Here is an 18,690-nt window from a genome sequence, read left to right as displayed (position 1 = left end):
TTTCATTTGTCAGAAATTACCTCATACCACTTATATTGCATCTGATTCACAGCAAATATGGAGTAAATGCTGTTTTCTAGAAGCTTCTCTGCCAGCTGCCCGATGGTTGGATGCTCCTGAAGGAGACCAAGAGGAAAATGAGCATTTCTAAAAAAAACTAAACTTAATAAGATCTTAAATACAACCAATGGCTCTTAACATATTAGGATAAAGTAATATAGCAGAAATATCATGATGCAGAGGTGCTGATAATGCTAACGTTAAAAATTCCAGAAGACAGATAAATTTACAACAAAACCCCACATGTATTTAGGTGCATAAGATGGCTGTTTTTTTTTAAAGATGTATGCCAAACAACAATAACAAACTAACAAGTCCACTGTGTCCAATACTTAATAATAAACACCTCCTTCCTCCATTTTTATCGACTAAAGAGATAGCCCCGCCTTCTTGTTTTCTATTAGCTCAAAAGACCAAGGCTGTTTCTCAAGTCTAAGAACGCAAAGAATCGTCTTGCCGAACCGTTCTTCTGAAGACCGGTCTTGCCAGGCTACCTTGGAAGAACGAACTCGGAAGGACAAAGGGACATAGAACGCATCTTTGCGAGAACTGAGATGTGCTTCCTGTTGTATAATGGACCATCCCAGCACATTTCTAGTAGTGGGACAGGGTCCTCAACTCTTCAGTGCTCCCTAAGTAATATGTTTCATCTGGTTAATACTCTAGATTTACGTTAATTAAGCATGTTTTAATGTAGTAAGCTCACTGTTTGCAACTGCGGCCTCATGTTAACTAGAAACTAAGATAACGAGTTTACTGTTGCCTCAGGATGGAAGCTAGCATAGTTTAATTAAAATATTTCTGAGGGATAAATTCGACTTTTCAACAACCTCATATATAGCTCAATCTAAATCATGTATCAAAATGATTCTTTTTAGATGCATATTTTGATTTATTTAGATTATTGTCGTTAAAAAGATGTTAAAATTACAGGTGTAGATGATGAAGTAGACAGAGTTCATAAGGACGCAAGATTGCATAAGAACGCATATTGAGAAACGGCCCAAGACGGGCGAATTCACAGGTCAGAGATCACCCATGAAAAATCTACATGAAGCAAAAGTAACCTATACGAGAGCCGAATGTGTATCTTTAACGTCCCACGTCCTTTCATGTTGGCCAAATTCTTCCGGTAGCGCCATAGCAAGCACTCAAAAATAATAAATGCTACGGTTAAACCACAGATGTCGGCACCTCTGAGATGCTTGAAAACATTTTTTAGGGTACATGAAAGATAACCTGTGAAAAACTATAATGTCAATTATACTTTATTTTAAAATTGACTAAATTAATTAAAAAACAAGCAATACTAAATACAGTTTAGAGCAAAAGCCTGCATGGTTTCTGGATGTAACACCATGTGGGTATATCCTACAACAAGACAACAATCCAAATGAGACAGCAAAAGTAGCCGAAAATGAATGTGAAATAATATAAATAAAGGTTAATATTCCAAGTTATATAAGCCAGAGGCTCAAAAAAGTGTGGCAGTTATAATGTTGGGGGCTGGGGTTTTAGAATTTATAATAAATATATTCTGAAAGGTAGAACAAAACTTTTATGAACTAATATAATTTTTTTTTTTTGCACTCTTAGTATTTATAATGCATTTTTGTTACTTGTGACAATTATGGAAAATCTGCGAACACATGAAATGTTGATATTAACCGAATTTCTTTTCTATTTCATCTTGTCCTAAGAGTGTGCAAACCTTTGCATTCAACTGTACCTCAGAAAGGTTTACAGCAACAATATAAATTTTATACTATCATATCGCATGGCTTTAGTGTTATAATTGTGTAGAATTGTTTATGTAGTGTGTTTGATTACCATGTAGGCGGACTGGGAATAAATGCCGTCTTCTAGGTGACAGTGCCCGTCATGGGGCACCACGATGCCTGCCAGTTTGCTATCCAGTGCCAGATGAGATGGCTGATCGGTCATGACCAATAGCAGGTGCTTAGCCTCAGGTCGCCAGCCAATGTCTTTCTGCAAAAATGATAAACGAGCATAGAACTGTCTTTCTAAAAGTATCTGTGTTCAGTCTGCTTTTATTATAGTCCCTTAAAGTCTTAACATGCATACTTGTTTTGAGTATGTCCAGGCCTTGTTTTCTTGTTTCCCCCTATTTGATCTGGTTTTCGGCTCTTGCATGTGGTTTTTGAATATGAATTATTACGCATGCTTGTCCTGCTTCTCAGCACACATTACCATAAAAACACACACAAAAAAAAATCTTATTCTAACTTATGAGAAGTTGCAGGATTCGACAAATGGCTGAATGTTGACACCTATGACGTGTCATCTGTAGGTTAACAGTATTGTATAACTCCAGAGTTAAGAATGTGAACCCTGTGTATGGTTATGAAAGCTGTTTAGCTCCTGTGTTCGTGTTTAAAAGCAGGCATTATGTCAGAGCAAGATCCAGCAAGCCTGCATAGCCTGTACACGCAACACCATTCATTACAAAAACGGTGATTTATTTAAAAAACTAAGCTTTACTTTTAGAAGCATGTAGGAACCCCTGGCAGATGTTGTGCAACTGCTTCCTATGACGCTCATATGCCGAGCACTGTGGCAAGAGCAGGCCATTACACAGAGCAAACAGAAAGAGAAAGGAAGTCAGAGAATGAAAGAGATCCAAGGTGCATATTGAAGATGGGATTAGTCACACATTAAAACAAGTAGTTCATTAATATCTACTTTCTATTCCAGTAACTAGTACGAAAGTGAGACAGAAAGTGATGCAGAGAGCTGTAGGAGAACAAGTCTGCTGCTTATTAGAGGTCAAATCCGATCCATATCATAGTGATTCAGGGGAAAAAACCCAAAAGGTGGATACAAAAGCTTCTTTGTTATTAAAGGCCTAGTCAGCCTACAAATGAATTTCTTCCTCCTTACTCCTGCCCTGAATCACTCCCACATTTATGCAGAAGAACAAATAAGAAAGCGCCACTCCTGATGATGTCATTAAAAAAGCAATCTCAGCATCAGTGACACACAATGACTCAGACCCCCAATGTGTAGCATGATGTCCTTACTAGCTCTCTGTGAGGGGGATGTGTAACACACATTCCCATGCGTTGTTCGCAGGCTTGTGCAGTGACGGCAGTCGAAATTTAGCCATCACAACTTAAGACTTAAAAGGACTTGTTTCTGGACACAGATCAGGCCTTGTACTGGAGTGCATTCCATCTAGGCGTGTTTTCAATGGAGACGTTAGGTTAAATGCCTGACCTGAAAATGGAGCCAGAATGGAAAACCAAGCACAAACATAAACTCAGCCTACAAACACACTCTGTGTGTTTTTTGGTCAACATTTAAGCCGAGAATAAAAGGGATTTCCATTGAAGTACTTGCATTTAACTTGTAACTGTGTGTCCTCCAAGCCAACCGAAACAGTTCAGCCAACCACAACATGAAAACTGTTATTATGAAGGTTTTATTGTACTAACACAATTCCATGTACAATTTCCCCCTCCCAAAAAACCCAAGTAATTATCCAACCTGCTGCTGAGTTAAGCTCATTTCTGTATACACACACTAGGTATTTAATCACCGGAGCCTATTAAAGAATTACCTACTTATCTACAGCATTTGTAGTGTATGTGTGTGATTACCATGGCCAAAAAATGATAACATATTTGCCTGTAGTGAGAAAGAAAATGGAAAACCTGTTTACTTCAATCTCACTTATAATGGAAGTCTATAGCCAGTTGTTGGTGCATCAGTAAATGTTCATGTGACGCTCTTATTTTTCTAGAACACTTCCATGAATTCTTAAATCAAACACCTTTGGAAATAAAGCTCTAAATCTGTATAATTGATACTTTTAGAGAAACGATGCCATGTCAGAGCAAACCAGTGACTACATTTCCCATCCTACACTGCGGCCTACAAACATGGCCACCATGGACCGCAATTCCCAGAATGCTCACTTTCATGTTAATCATGCTAATCACACCTGCATCCAATCTCACACACAATCACAGCACACATAAAAGAGACTGTTTGAACACTAGTCTTTGCGGTGTGTTTTCCGTATACCAAGCCGTTGGTCGTCGTGTTTTGTGTCCTAGTTTTGATCTTGTTCTAGCCCTTGTTTTCGATTCTTGTTTTCGATTCTTGTTTTGCCGCCTTTATGCCCGTATGCCTGACCTTTTGCCTGTTTATGACTACGTCTATGTTTCACGATTTGGATTTGTCTGCCTGTCTCTCATTTAATAAAGCTCTTATCTGCATTTGCATCCGTCTTCAACTCCTTTACATGACAAACAACTACTTTCTCAGGGGAAGAATTTCTGTTTATGTGTTAGCAATGTATCAATGTAGCTTAAAGTAAACACAAAGCTGCCTCAGAAGTGCCTCTGGCTGATCCAGCACAGAGACCACAAAACCCTGAGGAAAGCTGATCATTTATTGCTTGAATATTTCAAAGCTGGATGAAGCACCACGAGACCCGTTTTGTAAGCATTTATCTCCTGCCTATCATATTTGCATTTATTCACTTGGTAGATGCTTTTATCCAATGTGATTTACACTTAAGGCATAATACAGTCCAAGCATGGAACTGAGCAGTTAAAAGCCTTGCTGAAGATCAAACACTGGCTCTCTGGCAATGCTGGGGTATATTTAAAATGTATTATAATCATTATTATTATTATTATTACTATTATTATTATTATTATTATTATCTCACTCTGTCCAATCCCGCCACCTCCTAAAGTTATTATTTTTCTTTTTTACCTGCTCAGAATTTTTTCTAAGGAACTTAATTCGATCTATTTCCTAATATATACTCACCAAAAAAAAGAAACATAACCATAATTAACATAAAGATAATTTTGTAAAATACAGATCTTTATTGGAAAGAGTTTAATGCTTGTTCAATGAACCATAAACAATTATCCGGTGCAGGATGACATACTGACTGTTACTTTTAATATTGACACCCCCACTTTGTTCAGGGACTCATTATTCTATTTCTGTTCTTCAAATGTTTGTGAAACCTGTTCAGTTTATGTCTCAGTTGTTGAATGTTTTTATGTTAATACAAATATTTACACATGTTGAGAAATTTGCTGGAAATAAAAGCAGTTGAATGTGAAAGGATGCTTCTTTTTTTGCAGAGTATATAATCAAATTAGTGACTCAAACTTCAGCAGTGCTAATCAGGATGCTAAGGATGACTAAATGAATGCTGTAAATATGTCACGCAGCATTGCAGTCCCCTTTTTTTAATCCCATGAGCTTCACATTAGACTGCCTCATTCCCAGTCCAAATATACACCTCTAATTTGAATCAGAATCTCAAACTTAACAATACCACTACTCAAATGTTAACAGTTAAAGCTTTCAATCTGTGTTGTACAGTCGCATATTTAAACAGAGAGAGAGCGGGAGAAAGAGTGAGAGAGGCGCCAGACCTCACTGATCGCTCAGGCCACCGTGGTAACACACTTTGAACGTCAGACGCTCAGGCTTCATTGTTTACCTGACACACAGCTGCTTGCAGCATGGCGTCAAAGCCTCCCTCTGGTGTGTCCATGTTCGCAGAGATCCTCTGCTGCTGAATCACATGCTTGAACTCTGTCATGTTGTCGGTGATGGGCAGGACGTGGATGAAGCCGTGGGCTGGCCGGCACTGCAACTCATAATTACTAGAGTGAGAAAGATAAAAGAGACAGCATGATGAAACCAAAACAGAAAAGGAAATGGGGAAAAAATGCAAGGGAAAGAATGAAGGAATGAAGAGAAACACTGTATAGGGGGGAAGGGTGAAAAGACATAAGCAACGTGGACAGGCAGTATAAGGGAAAAACATTACATGAGCCTCTCCACAGCAGATTCCCACATTACAACAGATGAGATCATCATGGAATGTGCTGGTGTTCCCCGGGCCTACTTCAGGGGGTCATGAGGTTAGTCCACTAAGCGGTGGCATTTTCTGTAATGTTAAAAAAATCCACTCTGCTATGCTAAAAATAAATCCACACAGACTCTTTAGAATGTGTGGATTCGTATGCACATGTAGGGGTTGATAAATAATTTGTAGCATGTAGCCCACTTTTTAAGCATATGAAATCAGATGGTCAGAACATCTAAACATATCTAAACCCACCTTCCATTTTATCAATTTCACCTTCTTAGTGAAAGTATACAAGTACTGACCATATCGCTATACGGTACGCAATTTATCAGCCCTTGTCTATTACATCCATCAGTAGAAAGGGACCATATATTTATTTGCCTGATGGACCATTCTGAGCACATCAGTGACAATGACGGATCAGGTGCAGCAATAACACTGTTTTTTTTTTTTTTTAAAGCAATGTTTTTAAGCACACTTACTGGTCACTTTATTACTGTACACACACCTACAGTACACACCATGTTAGTCTAGTGTGTATGTGTACAGGCACAGACATGTCATTTTTTCCAGGCATAGTTTGTTGACAGCAGTCCTGCCTATCCTGAAGTCCCACTACAATGTTGGATGGGGGTGTAAAAACAGTACATTTTCTATATAATAGTCCTGAACAAATCACTTGCATAAGGAAGAAACTGTAGCATGCATATATACAGTTTTTTACATTAACCATGGGACTCATTGGAGCGGTGGGGGCAGGGTGGAGAGCTGTCGCTTGCATGGTGGTTACCATAAAACCTCATTTTAAAATGTTCATTTTTAATTACATAGTTTTCTAATATTATCTAAGTAAAATATACCTTGATTGATTTTTAAAAAAATTTTACATTAATGAATTTAAAACACGCCATTTACCTTAACAGAAAGCAAGGGTACAACTTTCTTGAGTGAAAATTGGAGAGGAGATGAGACTAATGTCAGATCCCCCATCTAAGTAAGTGATTTCATTTGTAAATAAAGTACACCTCCATGGAACTGTCCAATTACTTTTGTTCCCTTAAAAAAAAGGGGGAGGGGGGGCATGTATAAAAAGTTCTGTAACTACTACACAGTTCAACTGATCTGGATGTAAATAAACTCAAATTAAAGCTGATCGTGTGCACTTTCATATCCATTATTGTATTTCAACTCTAATATGCCGTGGTAGACAGCAAAATGAACAAAATCTTTGCCGGAGGCAGAGTCATCCTGGAAGAGACCACTTCCATCAGGATAGAAATGTTTCATCATAAGATAAAGGTGTTCACTCAGAAGAAGTTTATATTGATTTGCAGATTCTCTCTAAAAGGACAAGTACAGACAAACCATGATGGAAAAGTAAATAAATAAATAAATGCCCCCCACAGCATAATAGGGTTACTATTATTTACAAATTAAAAGGAACAAACCTTTCATTTTAACCTCACACATCCGTCAGCTGACAATTCTACTCACAACACATCTGATCTAATAAGTTAATTCCATCCATTTTCTATACTGCTTATCCTACTGGGTCATGGGGAGTCTATCCTAGGGAGTATGGGGTACAAGGCAGGGTGCCAATTCATCACAGTGCACAATCACGCCAATCAGCCTACCACGCATATCTTTGGACTCAGGGAGAAAACCAGAATACCCAGGAGAAACCCCCACAGCACAAGGAGAACCCACACACAAACTCCACAGCAGGAATCGAACCCACAACCCTGGACATGTGAGGCAAACATGCTAACCACTAAGCCACAGCACAGCCTAAGCAGTTAATTATTAGGCCTTTTGTGTGTCACGTTAGAAGGAGACTTTGGTCTCCTGGACTGGAGTTGAGCATGTGCCAAGCAAAATGCTAACAGTGTGTGTGTGTGTGTGTATATATGTATATATGTATATGTATATATATATATATGAACCCAGGCTTAGGCTATTCAGAACTAATTCAAGGTGGCACCTGAACTCTCAGAGCAGCACACAATTGAAATGTAGGTCACATTGATAGGATGTCAGATTTCCAGCCAACTGCACAAGGCTGCATTTGTTTCAGTTGACTAATCAAGCCATTGAGAGTGGGAGAGAAAAAAAACATTGCTCATCCTGCACCTGCTTCCTAACTGCTTTGCTCTCTGAAGCAGGCCTTTTCCATAATACAGCTCTGCTTTGGATTTTACGGCAAAAGCAAGTGAGGAGACACTGTGATTTTGCAAACTTTTTTTGAATGTCAATACAGAGTACATTATGGTTTATCGTATTTGTTGCTTGATGCTGCTTTTAAACTCCTTTTAAACCACAGCAATTTCTGATTATATGGGTCAGTTTCTAAGCAAAGATCAAGTCTTTCATTTTCTATAAGAAACTATAAGAACTTAAGACTAGGATTAATCTGTATCCTTAAAGCCATACATGCTAAACTGAAGCATCCCTTGCATTTTGGAAGGCTATGAAATCATAGCAAACATTTCAGAAACCTGCTTACCTGCAAGGGTTTTTGATTTTCGAAGGATGCACATCGATATAGGGAGAGACTGGCTTGTCCACAAATGATCCAAACCCCACTTGGAAATCGCTGGAATGTTCCTTCATGCGGTGGGAAAGAGTCACTCCGACGGTCTTCAGCCGGTCCAGGTTCTCCTGCATGGAGGCAGAGACGTCCACCAGGTAGTACAGGTCTACTGGATACAACTCCAACTGCTTCACTTCCACAATGAAGCTTGCCTCACTGCCTGAGACAGGAAATGATATCATTACCAGACACTTTTCAGAATAAGTGATACTCTGATGTAAGTGATACTGATGTAAAACACCAATGAGGATAAACAAGCAGGGAAAACAGAATGAGAAAGCAGCTCAAACGAGCTAGAATTGTCTGGTCTTGCTGTTCCTTACCTGGCCGTAGCTGGATGGAGATGTCTCGAGGAGTCACCTGTGAGCTGCTCACCGTCATGTTTACCTCCACTTTAACTCCAGGATTCTCGATAAACTCCTCCCCGCAGCCTTTAAGCATGAGCTGAGCAGCAGAATCACACCTCTCGCTAATATGCGTTCCATCCAGAAAGCTCTGTTACAGCAAAATACACATGCATGTATGATCCGATCAAAAGTATGGTAGTGTTTTACAAATAACTAAGACAACATATTGTTTATCGCTTTGTTTTTTATTGGAATATATTGCACTGGTTTGCAGGGATATATTTTTACTCTAGTGTATTACTTACACAGAAAAAAAAAGTCTATTACATGCTTAAATTGGCCACTCACTGGAAGGACAATCCAATCAGCCTGACTTGAAAGTCAGAGTGAAGAACTGTTTCTTTAGCCTGGATTTAAAAGCATCTGAAGCTAAGTGGCAGTGAGTTTCAAAGCCTGGGCCCAGAAACAGAGAAGGGCCAATCCCCTTTTCCTTTGAGCCGGGAACTTTGAACTTGGAACAGAGACAGGGTTTATGGCGGTGGAATGGCAGTGGAAAAGATCAGATACAGATACAGTAAGTGGGTGCCGGTTCAGTGGTGTCTTTAAAAACAAAGAGCAGTGTTTTAAATTCTACTTTGTATTTGATAGGAAGCCAGTGAAGAGATGCCAAGATGGGAGAGTTATAATCTCTCTTCTTGGTTCCAGTGAAAAGCCTTGCAACACCATTCTGGATAACATCTACAAGCCTGTCCAACATCTGACATCTGAAGCCATGACATCTTTCCAAAATGCTGCTAAATCAATATAATAGAAAATGTAACAGAACTCACTGGTAACAGAGTGCTAAATGATGTCTTCTATGTACACGAGCTAGCAGACAACCATGATTGGCTAGTTTTGGACTGATTGACAGGGGGAGAGGAAAGCTATCCCCACCACCCAGTGAATAGGTCCAATTATTCTCTCTTGGCCAATTACATTTCCAATTACGGGCAGCTGTAGCATCCTTAGGATTCAAACTCATGATCTTCAGACGACTGGGCATACAATTAGACCATAATTATTGACTGTACATTTGCATTTATGGCATTTGTCAGACGCACTTATCCAGAGTGACTTACAGAGTTTCTATCAATAAATGCATCCTGATACTGATTCACTGGGTCACAGAATAAGAGTACTATCAATTTCTGTTGGGGAGGTAATACAATATTGGAAACTCTCAGACATTACAATACACATTTTAAACGCTTATTTATAAGTACTCCATGAAGCGATAGGTCTTTAGTCATCATTTGAAGACAGCCAGTGACTCAGCTGTTCGGCATTTAGGGGAAGTTCATTCCACCACCTAGATGCCAGAACAGAGAAATGCCTTTATGCATGCCTTCCTGAGAGATGGTGGGACCAGTCAAGCAGTGCTAAAAGATCAGAATGGAGAGTGGTGCAGTGCAAGGTGTTATAAGTGCTTTAGGGAAGATGGGTGCTCATCTGTTTTTCCCTTTGTAGGCAAGCATCGGTGTTTTAAATCTGATACAGGAAGTCAGTGGAGGGAGCATAGCTATGGAGTGGTGTGGGAGAACTTGGAACTTGAAAACAATTCATCCAGCTGTACGTGGTAGGTGAATAGCTGTATGCAGCTACGCAAGCAGCATTGTTCACATACCTGCTTAAGTATTTTTTGAACATCTGGAGTGCTAAAAGCTATGAGCTACGTTATGGGGTAAGTTAGAGCCGAAACCTCATGAGCTCTGGAATAACATCTTAAACCAACAAGGTAAACAGGGAAGTTGACAGGAGTTGGCAAGGCTATAATAATGGGTATCTTGACCAATCGGCTGAAACAGTGGCAGTGGCACCACAGAGATTGATACCAGGCCATTAAATGAATCTTGTCCAACAACAGAAATAATAATTCACAACGGCTGCCACACTTGCATTGTTTGGTGCATTGCTTCAGGTACTACCCGCCATCTTTTACGTTGGTATTGCACCAAACACTCACCCTTCCTGATAGTCGTTTTTTGTATAGCAAAAAAAAAGTGTGTTAGAAAGGTGCTATATAAATGTATTATAATTATCATGTTCGTTTGCACAAACAACCACTGAATAAACACATGATACTTGAAGTAGCCATTTTGAGTGTGTACTGTATAGGTACTGTACATACAGTAAGTATCTGGATATAACCCTGGCCTTAGACTGTCGGAGGTCCGTCCCCTAACCGTTGCGTCTTAAAAATAAAACTGTCACACTTTTTTGTTATTCATTGAAAAGTTAACGTTGATTGCTAGTTGATCTTCAGTCTGAGAGGGAGGTCAGTCAGCTCATGGTTTCTTACAGGTTATGAAGCAAGACACATTTCTTTTGCCAGACAGGTATGTTGAGTGCATTCTTAATAAGAAAATACTCGACTGTCATATGATCACACCAGGCTGAGACAGAATATGGTGAGTTACCAGAAGTACATGCAGGGTGTGGTGTGAAGGGCTACAACTAACGATTATTTTCATAATTGATTAATCGGCTGATCTTTTTTTTCTTTGATTAATCGGATAGAAAAACCTTTCGATGTAATTTTTCACAAATTGAGTGTTACACATATAAACTTCAGACTAAATCTGTACATTAACACAACTGTTTATCTAATGATATGTAGACACACACACACACACACACACACACATATATATATATATATATATATTCATAATTAGTAATTAATATATAATTAAACTACAGTACTAAATTAATAATAAAATCTCACTGACTGGTTTTTGTTACTCACTGCCTTTAGACATGTTTTATTTAGACATTACAGCTCTTACTTGCGCTACACTGTTTATCATTTCACCGTGTCTACATTGCGAGTGAGGAGCAACGCGGTCTCGTTACAAATTGAGCACTCCTGTTATAATAAACGACAGAATTTACACTGCAAGCGTGCAAATACGGCATATAATCACAATAAACTTAAATTACACTAAACCTCTTAAGCATCTCGCACCAGTTTCCCGAACCTGTTGCACACAGTGGAGCATTTTGGACAGCTTCACTGTCGTGCTTCCGCGCTACATAAGGTCCGCTTTGTAAAGTTTGTCGGTTACAATCTACTACACTACATTTAATATAAAATGCACCCCTGCCTTAGAGGAACAAAACAGATTTGAACATCAGCCATCTATCCCAGAGATCATCAAACTTATAAGCAAAGATCTGGTGTGGATGTGGGCTTTAATTCCAACCAAGCTGGAGCCACAACTTATAATAAATAGGGCAAAAACAAACTGATGAAAAGGGTGGAATCAGGAGTGGCTGGAATGAAAATCTGCAGCCACACGTTGCAGATAAGAATGAAGGTCCCTGATCTATCCCAACAAATATATAACATCTTGGCTTCAGGTCTAAGATAGCTTGTATGCAACTTTCACCAGTAGGCCTAGCTTAAGCTGCAAGGTGGTAAAGAAAATCTGGAATGGACTATAAAAAAATCTGTATTGGTCTGGTGAAAGAGTGAGAGCGACAATGCCCTGTCCTAACTTGTTAAATGTCACCAAATATCAACAACGACAATGAAAAAAATACCAAATGGTCACTTACCTATAGCAATAATTGTATTTCAATAAAATACTCACTCACCTAATCACCTAAAGTGGAGGGGAAATTCCCCCCATCCCCCTAGGCTATTCGCACCCAGGGTACATCCTTCAGTTCTCCCTTTAACAAGCACTAAACGTGAAGTTGGGTCCTCGAACACCCAAAAAAGACCACAAAAATTATGCATATGTGTACTGATAATCAGCTCATCTTTTATTTTTCTTTCACCCTCAGGGGTCATTGATGTACCACTTCCCATGAAACAAAATAAATGTGAATCAATATACATCGTTTTATAAAGTTTGCTTAATATATTGATGCCTATTACAGTATGGCCTGGTGTAATAATACTTATATTATGAATTAGAATGGTGATAAATAGTGTCACTGGAAAATTAACTGCCTCCAAAAACTAAATCTCAAAGATTATCATGCCCAGATGTGATGCTTTATTTCATAATTGTTTATGGAGAGACTCTTAAAAAAAAAAAAAAAAAACACCACACACACAGACATAGTAGACGATGGAACAAACAGCCTTAACCTTTCCAGCAACAAATGACTAAAGTGTGTTATTGATCCGAGTGTGTGTGTGTAGGAGTAAAAGGTTACTATAAATAAGCGTTGAAAGATACCACAGTAATTTGAGCAGAGTGTAGTATGTCTTTCGTCATGCACCTTTTTTTTTTCAAGGTTAGAAATATCTGTCAATGTGTGAAGCCCCATCTCTCACAACCAGATTAGTGGGCAGTCATGGTCTGTGTGTGGGCTGGGAAAGCACCTGACTTTGCAGCCTCTGTTTGCAGACGTCTTAGTCCATTTAAATGGGTTCCCACGGCCACTCCAGCCCTAAGCAGCTTGTTTAAGAGGCTGCTGGGGCTTAAAGGAACTCTTGGCCCTTTAAGGGCCAGCAGATCCAGTTCTGGGGGAAGGAGCAACGGTACAAGACTGGGGTTCTTCAGGGTCATCGCCTATCAGACTAAACACTACCATATCTGATTGGTAAGTTAAAAAAAAGCACTGAGAACCAAGACAGACGGCTCATTGTTGAAGTCTTCACATTACCTTCTGAAAGCACCAGGCGCAAGCTGGTCCACGGCTCAGGCATTCTTGACACGTCGAGACGAGAGGTGACCCACACTTATTATCAGCTGCAATGCAGGGATAAAATGAAAGTCAAGATGTACACACCAATAAACAAAGCTCAACATTTTTGCTTTGAGAACCTTTCTCCATCATAAAAGTCCAACTAATTTTAGGGGCTCAAATAAAATAATATCCCAATTCTTGCTTTGTTTCATTGCTCAACACACTGGAGTTCAGCTCATTACATCAGTAACAAGCACTTTGTGAGGTTAAAAGTGGTAAATACGGATGCTCCGCTCAGGATTTTTGCAGCTAATACCGATTACTGATTTCTTCTCATCATGATGACCCAATACCGATCCCGATCGTTCAAGCTTTATATAAGTGATTTGTAAGCTTTGATCATCACCGTTAATCTTTTTTTTTCCAGATAAAGTAATACCACAGATGTTGCCTTGGTTATATTATTTACAGTAATGTTGTAGATTGTTGTTTTAATTGGGAGTCAAATAAATAAGCACAAGAAATATTCATTTTACAATGGACATTTTAATAGGCCTTTAAAAATACACGGCAAATGGTGAATTTTTCATTGTTTCTTGAGACCTCGTAATAATTCCACACTGATGATGACATGACTGCAGCGCTAAAGTCTAACCTCATCGAGTGTTTTACGTCCTCACGTTTTTACGTCATCAAACTGCGATCTTGAGATCAGCCAAATTTAGAGACTGCCGATCGAGTCATAGAATGTGATTATTGGCCGATACTGATTGGCGGCCGATCGTTCGGAGCATCACTAGTGGTAAAAAAAACAACAACAAAAAACATTTGCATGGCAGGGGAATTCTAGGCCTTGAGGAAGTGGCGAGTTAAATCATACAGGATACCGAATGGAGTTGAATGGTCATGCACCTGTTAAGCAAACATTTAAAAAATGAAACATATCATTAGAAAATAGAAAACAAATCAGCTCCGGCAGACGGTAGAGTTACCCTGGTCCTGTCATGAGCCGTGTGGCGTATCTGTGCATGTTCTCCCCATGTCCTTATGAGTTTCCTCTGGTTCTCTGGTAACCTCCCTAAAACATGCCAGTAGGTAGACTGGCTACTCTAAATTGCCCCTGTAGTGAATGAGTGTGTGAATTTGTATGTGCATGGAGCCCTGTGATCCAAATCTCATACTATGGCAGTACCTACTACGTTCGTTTCAGTACCTACTACTCGGATGTTGATACAGTACGCACTGATCAGTATAAGTGATAAGCACAAATACAATCCGAATTCTGATAGCTCTTCCGTGCTAGTCCCGTAGCCTTATGGGACAGCGCAGTATACACAGTGATTCCATACTGCAGAATCTCGGCAGAAGCCGTAGGTCATCCGGGTATTTCTCGCCTACTGTTTTCAGAACACTGAGGATTCAGACATGCTACTCCTTTGGCATACTGCTTCCCACCTACTGTGCAGTAGTGTAGTAGGGATATTCAGATGCAAGCCTGGTGTCACATCCATGGTGTATTCTGGTTTTATGCCCAGTGTTCCCAGGATGTGCTCCAGATTCACCACAACCCTTACCAGGATAAAGCGGTTCTTGAAGATGGAATGAATGAATGAATGAATGAATGAATGAATGAATGTAGTAACTCTGTATGTATGTTTCAACTTCATGTCCATGATGCAGTACAAATAAGAGTGTCATTTCATTGCTGATTATCCTGAAATTGTTCATCTTTTGGTGTGGGGGATTAATGTGAGTATTTAAAATACATACATTAATGCTTGTATTTCATTTTTAGTACCATACAGGCTGTGAATAAAGGTCATTTATACTTTACCCACCCCCCATGCGCTGTTATTATAATTATCAACATAATTTCTGATACTGAATCTCTAAACATGTCAGAGATGCCTGACCCAAAATAATGGATTGTAGGCTTATAATTCCTCAACCTGATCCTCCTAACCATATATTCACTCACTGTAAACATGAAAACTTTTATATTATGTAGCTAGGATCCCTCTGGAGTCACCGGGAAACAAGGGAGTCTGATGTGACTCATTGTGTAAATCCCAAGAAATTCGTGCATTCTTTTTACTCACCCGAATGAGAGGATGCAAAAGCGAACAGAGCAATGAGCACCGCACTATGGAGAACGAGGTTACAGTATGTAAGCAGCCAGGAACTCATAGCAGCACTGGAGAACGGAGTGATTCCGCGCCAGGTAGTTTTCACTCGAGACTGAGACCGAGCGCGAGACTTCTCCGGAGAAAACGTCACTCTGTTTTAAACAAAAGACCGAGCTCGCGACCGGCACCGTAACGCATTTACCCTAGTAACCGCCTAATCCCAAACGGCGTTCAGATTTCCCCTGGAATAAAGTCGGATTACCACGGGAACAAACCCACAAAGCCCGTTTTGTTCGAGCCGAGCGCTCGTGGAGGAGGAGAACGAAAGTCCGCACCGTTCCTCCATTTAGCCCGAACACACGCGCAGGTGGTGGTGACGGGCAGAATCCGGACCCGCGGCCATCAGCGTGCTGCTGTTACGGGAATGAAATGCGACGACGATGATGATGATGATAATAGACGTGCTGTTTGACCGTGCCGGTCATCGCGCGCGCTCGCTCTGGCCCTTCAAAAGTGAGGTTGCATGCGCGCCTTTATTCGCGAGCGCCATGGTAACGCCGCTGCCCCCTCACTACAGAGAGATCTGCACCGTGCTGCCGGTAGGCGGAGTGCGCGCGCAGCTCTGGGCTCAGTTTGTCCAGTGAGATCTTCTTATTGATAAAAGATCATTTTATATTTCATTCGAAGGCATTTTATTATCACGTGGATTCTGCAATGATATTGTTCTTTCTTAATTAAACATGCTGTGTGAAGGAATTCCATAAACTACTTTATAATACTATAATACTTCTGTAACATCTGTCTTTTTGCTTCATTCATTCATTCATTCATTCATTCATCGTCAGCACTGGGTGTGAGGCGGGAATACACCCTGGCACCACAAGGCAACATGCACACATACAAACACACTCACACACTCTTTTACATATACTCATACTGGCATGTTTTTGGGATTAGGAATGAAACCTGATAACCCGGAAGGAACCGTGGACTGTGAGGTGTGAGGTGAGCACCGCTGTGCCACCTCATGTTGATAAAAAGTAATTGAACTTTATGTGAAGGCTATCTATGGGCTACTTTATAAAACTCTTGTTGTATTTTTAATAATTTTGTTAAACCCTGTCCAGGGTGTACCCCGTCTCCAAGCTCCCCGTGGGGTGCACTGTGGCTTAGTGGTTAGCACCTTCGCCTCACACCTCCAGGGTCGGGGGTTCGATTCCCACTGTGGCCCTGTGTGTGCGGTGATTGCATGTTCTCCCTGTGCTGAGGGGGCTTCCTCTGGGTACTCCGGTTTATTCCCCCAGTCCAAAGACATGAATGGTAGTCTGATTGGCATGTGTCCGTAGTGTATGAATGGGTATGTGATTGTGCCCTGCGATGGATGGGCACCCTGTCCAGGGTGTACCCCGCCTTGCTCCCTGGGATAGGCTCCAGGTTCCCCCGTGACCCTGAAGAGGATAAAGCAGTATAGAAGATGGATGGATGGTTAAACCCCCTGCTGTTATATGTTACTTGATTGTTTGTGTGTGTGTGTTCAGCAAGAATTTCTAACCTTTACACATTCAAACTCACCACTTGGAACACTTTTTTTGTGCACTCATAAGAACCAAGTTTTTTCTGCCAGACTGTCACAGGGCACAATTCCACACACATTCACACACCCGTTCACACACTATGGGCAATTTTGAAGTGCCAATCAGCCTACAACGCATGTAGGAGAGGAAACCCCTGAAGCACGCTGAGAACATGTAAACTCCACACACTTAGGGCAGAGGCAGGACCTTAAACATGTAATGCTGAAATAGTTAAAAATATCTAGGTGTAATATGTTTTTTTTCTACTGTACAGGAACCTAAAAAAGGGACTATTAATTAATCTCTAGACCTTTTCCTGCATTAAAATGGATATGTATTAATGTGTTAATTGATTTGCGATCTCAAACGTAACTGATTTTTCCATTCACTTGTTGCCTTCGAGCACCACAGTTAATGAACAAACATTTATTAGCAGTATAACGTCAAGTAGTAGCCTAGTTAGTTTACTTTCCCAAAGATTGGCGACTGTACTCCTTCAAGATTATAGTGGGCACTGACGCCTACTTAAAATTCCTACTTAATGCATTAAGTAGGAATTTTAAGTAAGGTCAGTTTACTTGATTGCGTTTTCAGTATAATGTCAGTGTGTGGTGAGCCTCTTTACTAAGATTACTAGCACACTGAAAGTATCATGTCTGTAAAGGTTTTCAGTCAGCAAGGCCATGATGAACTGAAATAAAGAAATGTAAACTCACCTTGGATGACCCACACAGATACGGCGTGGGGGATTTACCAAGTTCTGTATGAGTTCTGTTGTGTTTCAGAGATAAAATATTACCTGTCTATTGAGTTATTGTTATTTGTCAGATATAAGTGCATGATAGCATAATGCTAACAAATATCATAGTGTAAACAAGTGAAGGGTTATGTGGAAACAAGGTTTGTGTGTTATAATCAGGCCTCATGGTTAAAGAGTAATTGCTTCAGCATATAAATTTAATGATTTCACTAACTGCACTTGTATATGCACTTGGAATCAGTGGAGGCCGAACCAGTATCACACATCGTCTGAATAGTTTTTTTTTCTTCAATAGTAGTTACTTTTCTCAGCAAGCCATATTTCACAATTAAGCAGAACTGGCCTACCCTTATCATATTGTTTGTTTTATATATATAGTATTCACACCCGTGCCTGTTTACACATTATATGTTCTGACAAGTTAATTTCCTGTGGACTTTTGGCGAATAAAGTGATACTGATTCTGAAGAACTGCTACTCATTCCATCATCTCTCAACACGTTCAGACCACAGACACTTCTGCATAGCACAGACCAAACTTTGCAAGTACAGTGTTTATGATTTGGTTGTGAAAAAGAGTGATCATGCACATTACAGCCACAGAACGTAGGAGACACTGACATCTTGGCATAATTAGACACTGGATAAGCTGTTTGGTCACTTGGGCCTGGTCAG

The 18,690-nt window shown here is 40.1% G+C and overlaps 1 protein-coding gene across 2 annotated transcripts in view; it reads right to left on the bottom strand.

The window, feature by feature from the left end:
* The window catches only part of itgb8 (integrin, beta 8), a 28,311-nt gene extending 12,054 nt beyond the window's left edge, over positions 1–16,257 (bottom strand). Inside the window, exons 1-7 of one of the 2 annotated variants that reach the window (XM_017455140.3) lie at positions 15,655–16,257; positions 13,532–13,617; positions 8,846–9,017; positions 8,436–8,682; positions 5,555–5,720; positions 1,891–2,049; positions 21–116 (exon numbers count right to left, since the gene is read on the bottom strand). In XM_017455140.3, the coding sequence (XP_017310629.1) occupies positions 21–116; positions 1,891–2,049; positions 5,555–5,720; positions 8,436–8,682; positions 8,846–9,017; positions 13,532–13,617; positions 15,655–15,742 (1,014 nt within the window). In that variant the 5' untranslated portion in view covers positions 15,743–16,257. Of the gene's footprint in view, positions 1–20; positions 117–1,890; positions 2,050–5,554; positions 5,721–8,435; positions 8,683–8,845; positions 9,018–13,531; positions 13,618–15,654 lie in introns of those variants that run through there. The other variant, XM_017455142.3, reaches the window with a different exon arrangement.
* Between the last annotated feature and the right edge of the window lie 2,433 nt (positions 16,258–18,690).

Source organism: Ictalurus punctatus, chromosome 24 (assembly GCF_001660625.3).
Source record: "Ictalurus punctatus breed USDA103 chromosome 24, Coco_2.0, whole genome shotgun sequence".
Lineage (NCBI taxonomy): Eukaryota > Metazoa > Chordata > Actinopteri > Siluriformes > Ictaluridae > Ictalurus > Ictalurus punctatus.
Note: the sequence above shows the minus strand (reverse complement) of the source record. Positions and strands in the feature narration are given on the sequence as shown.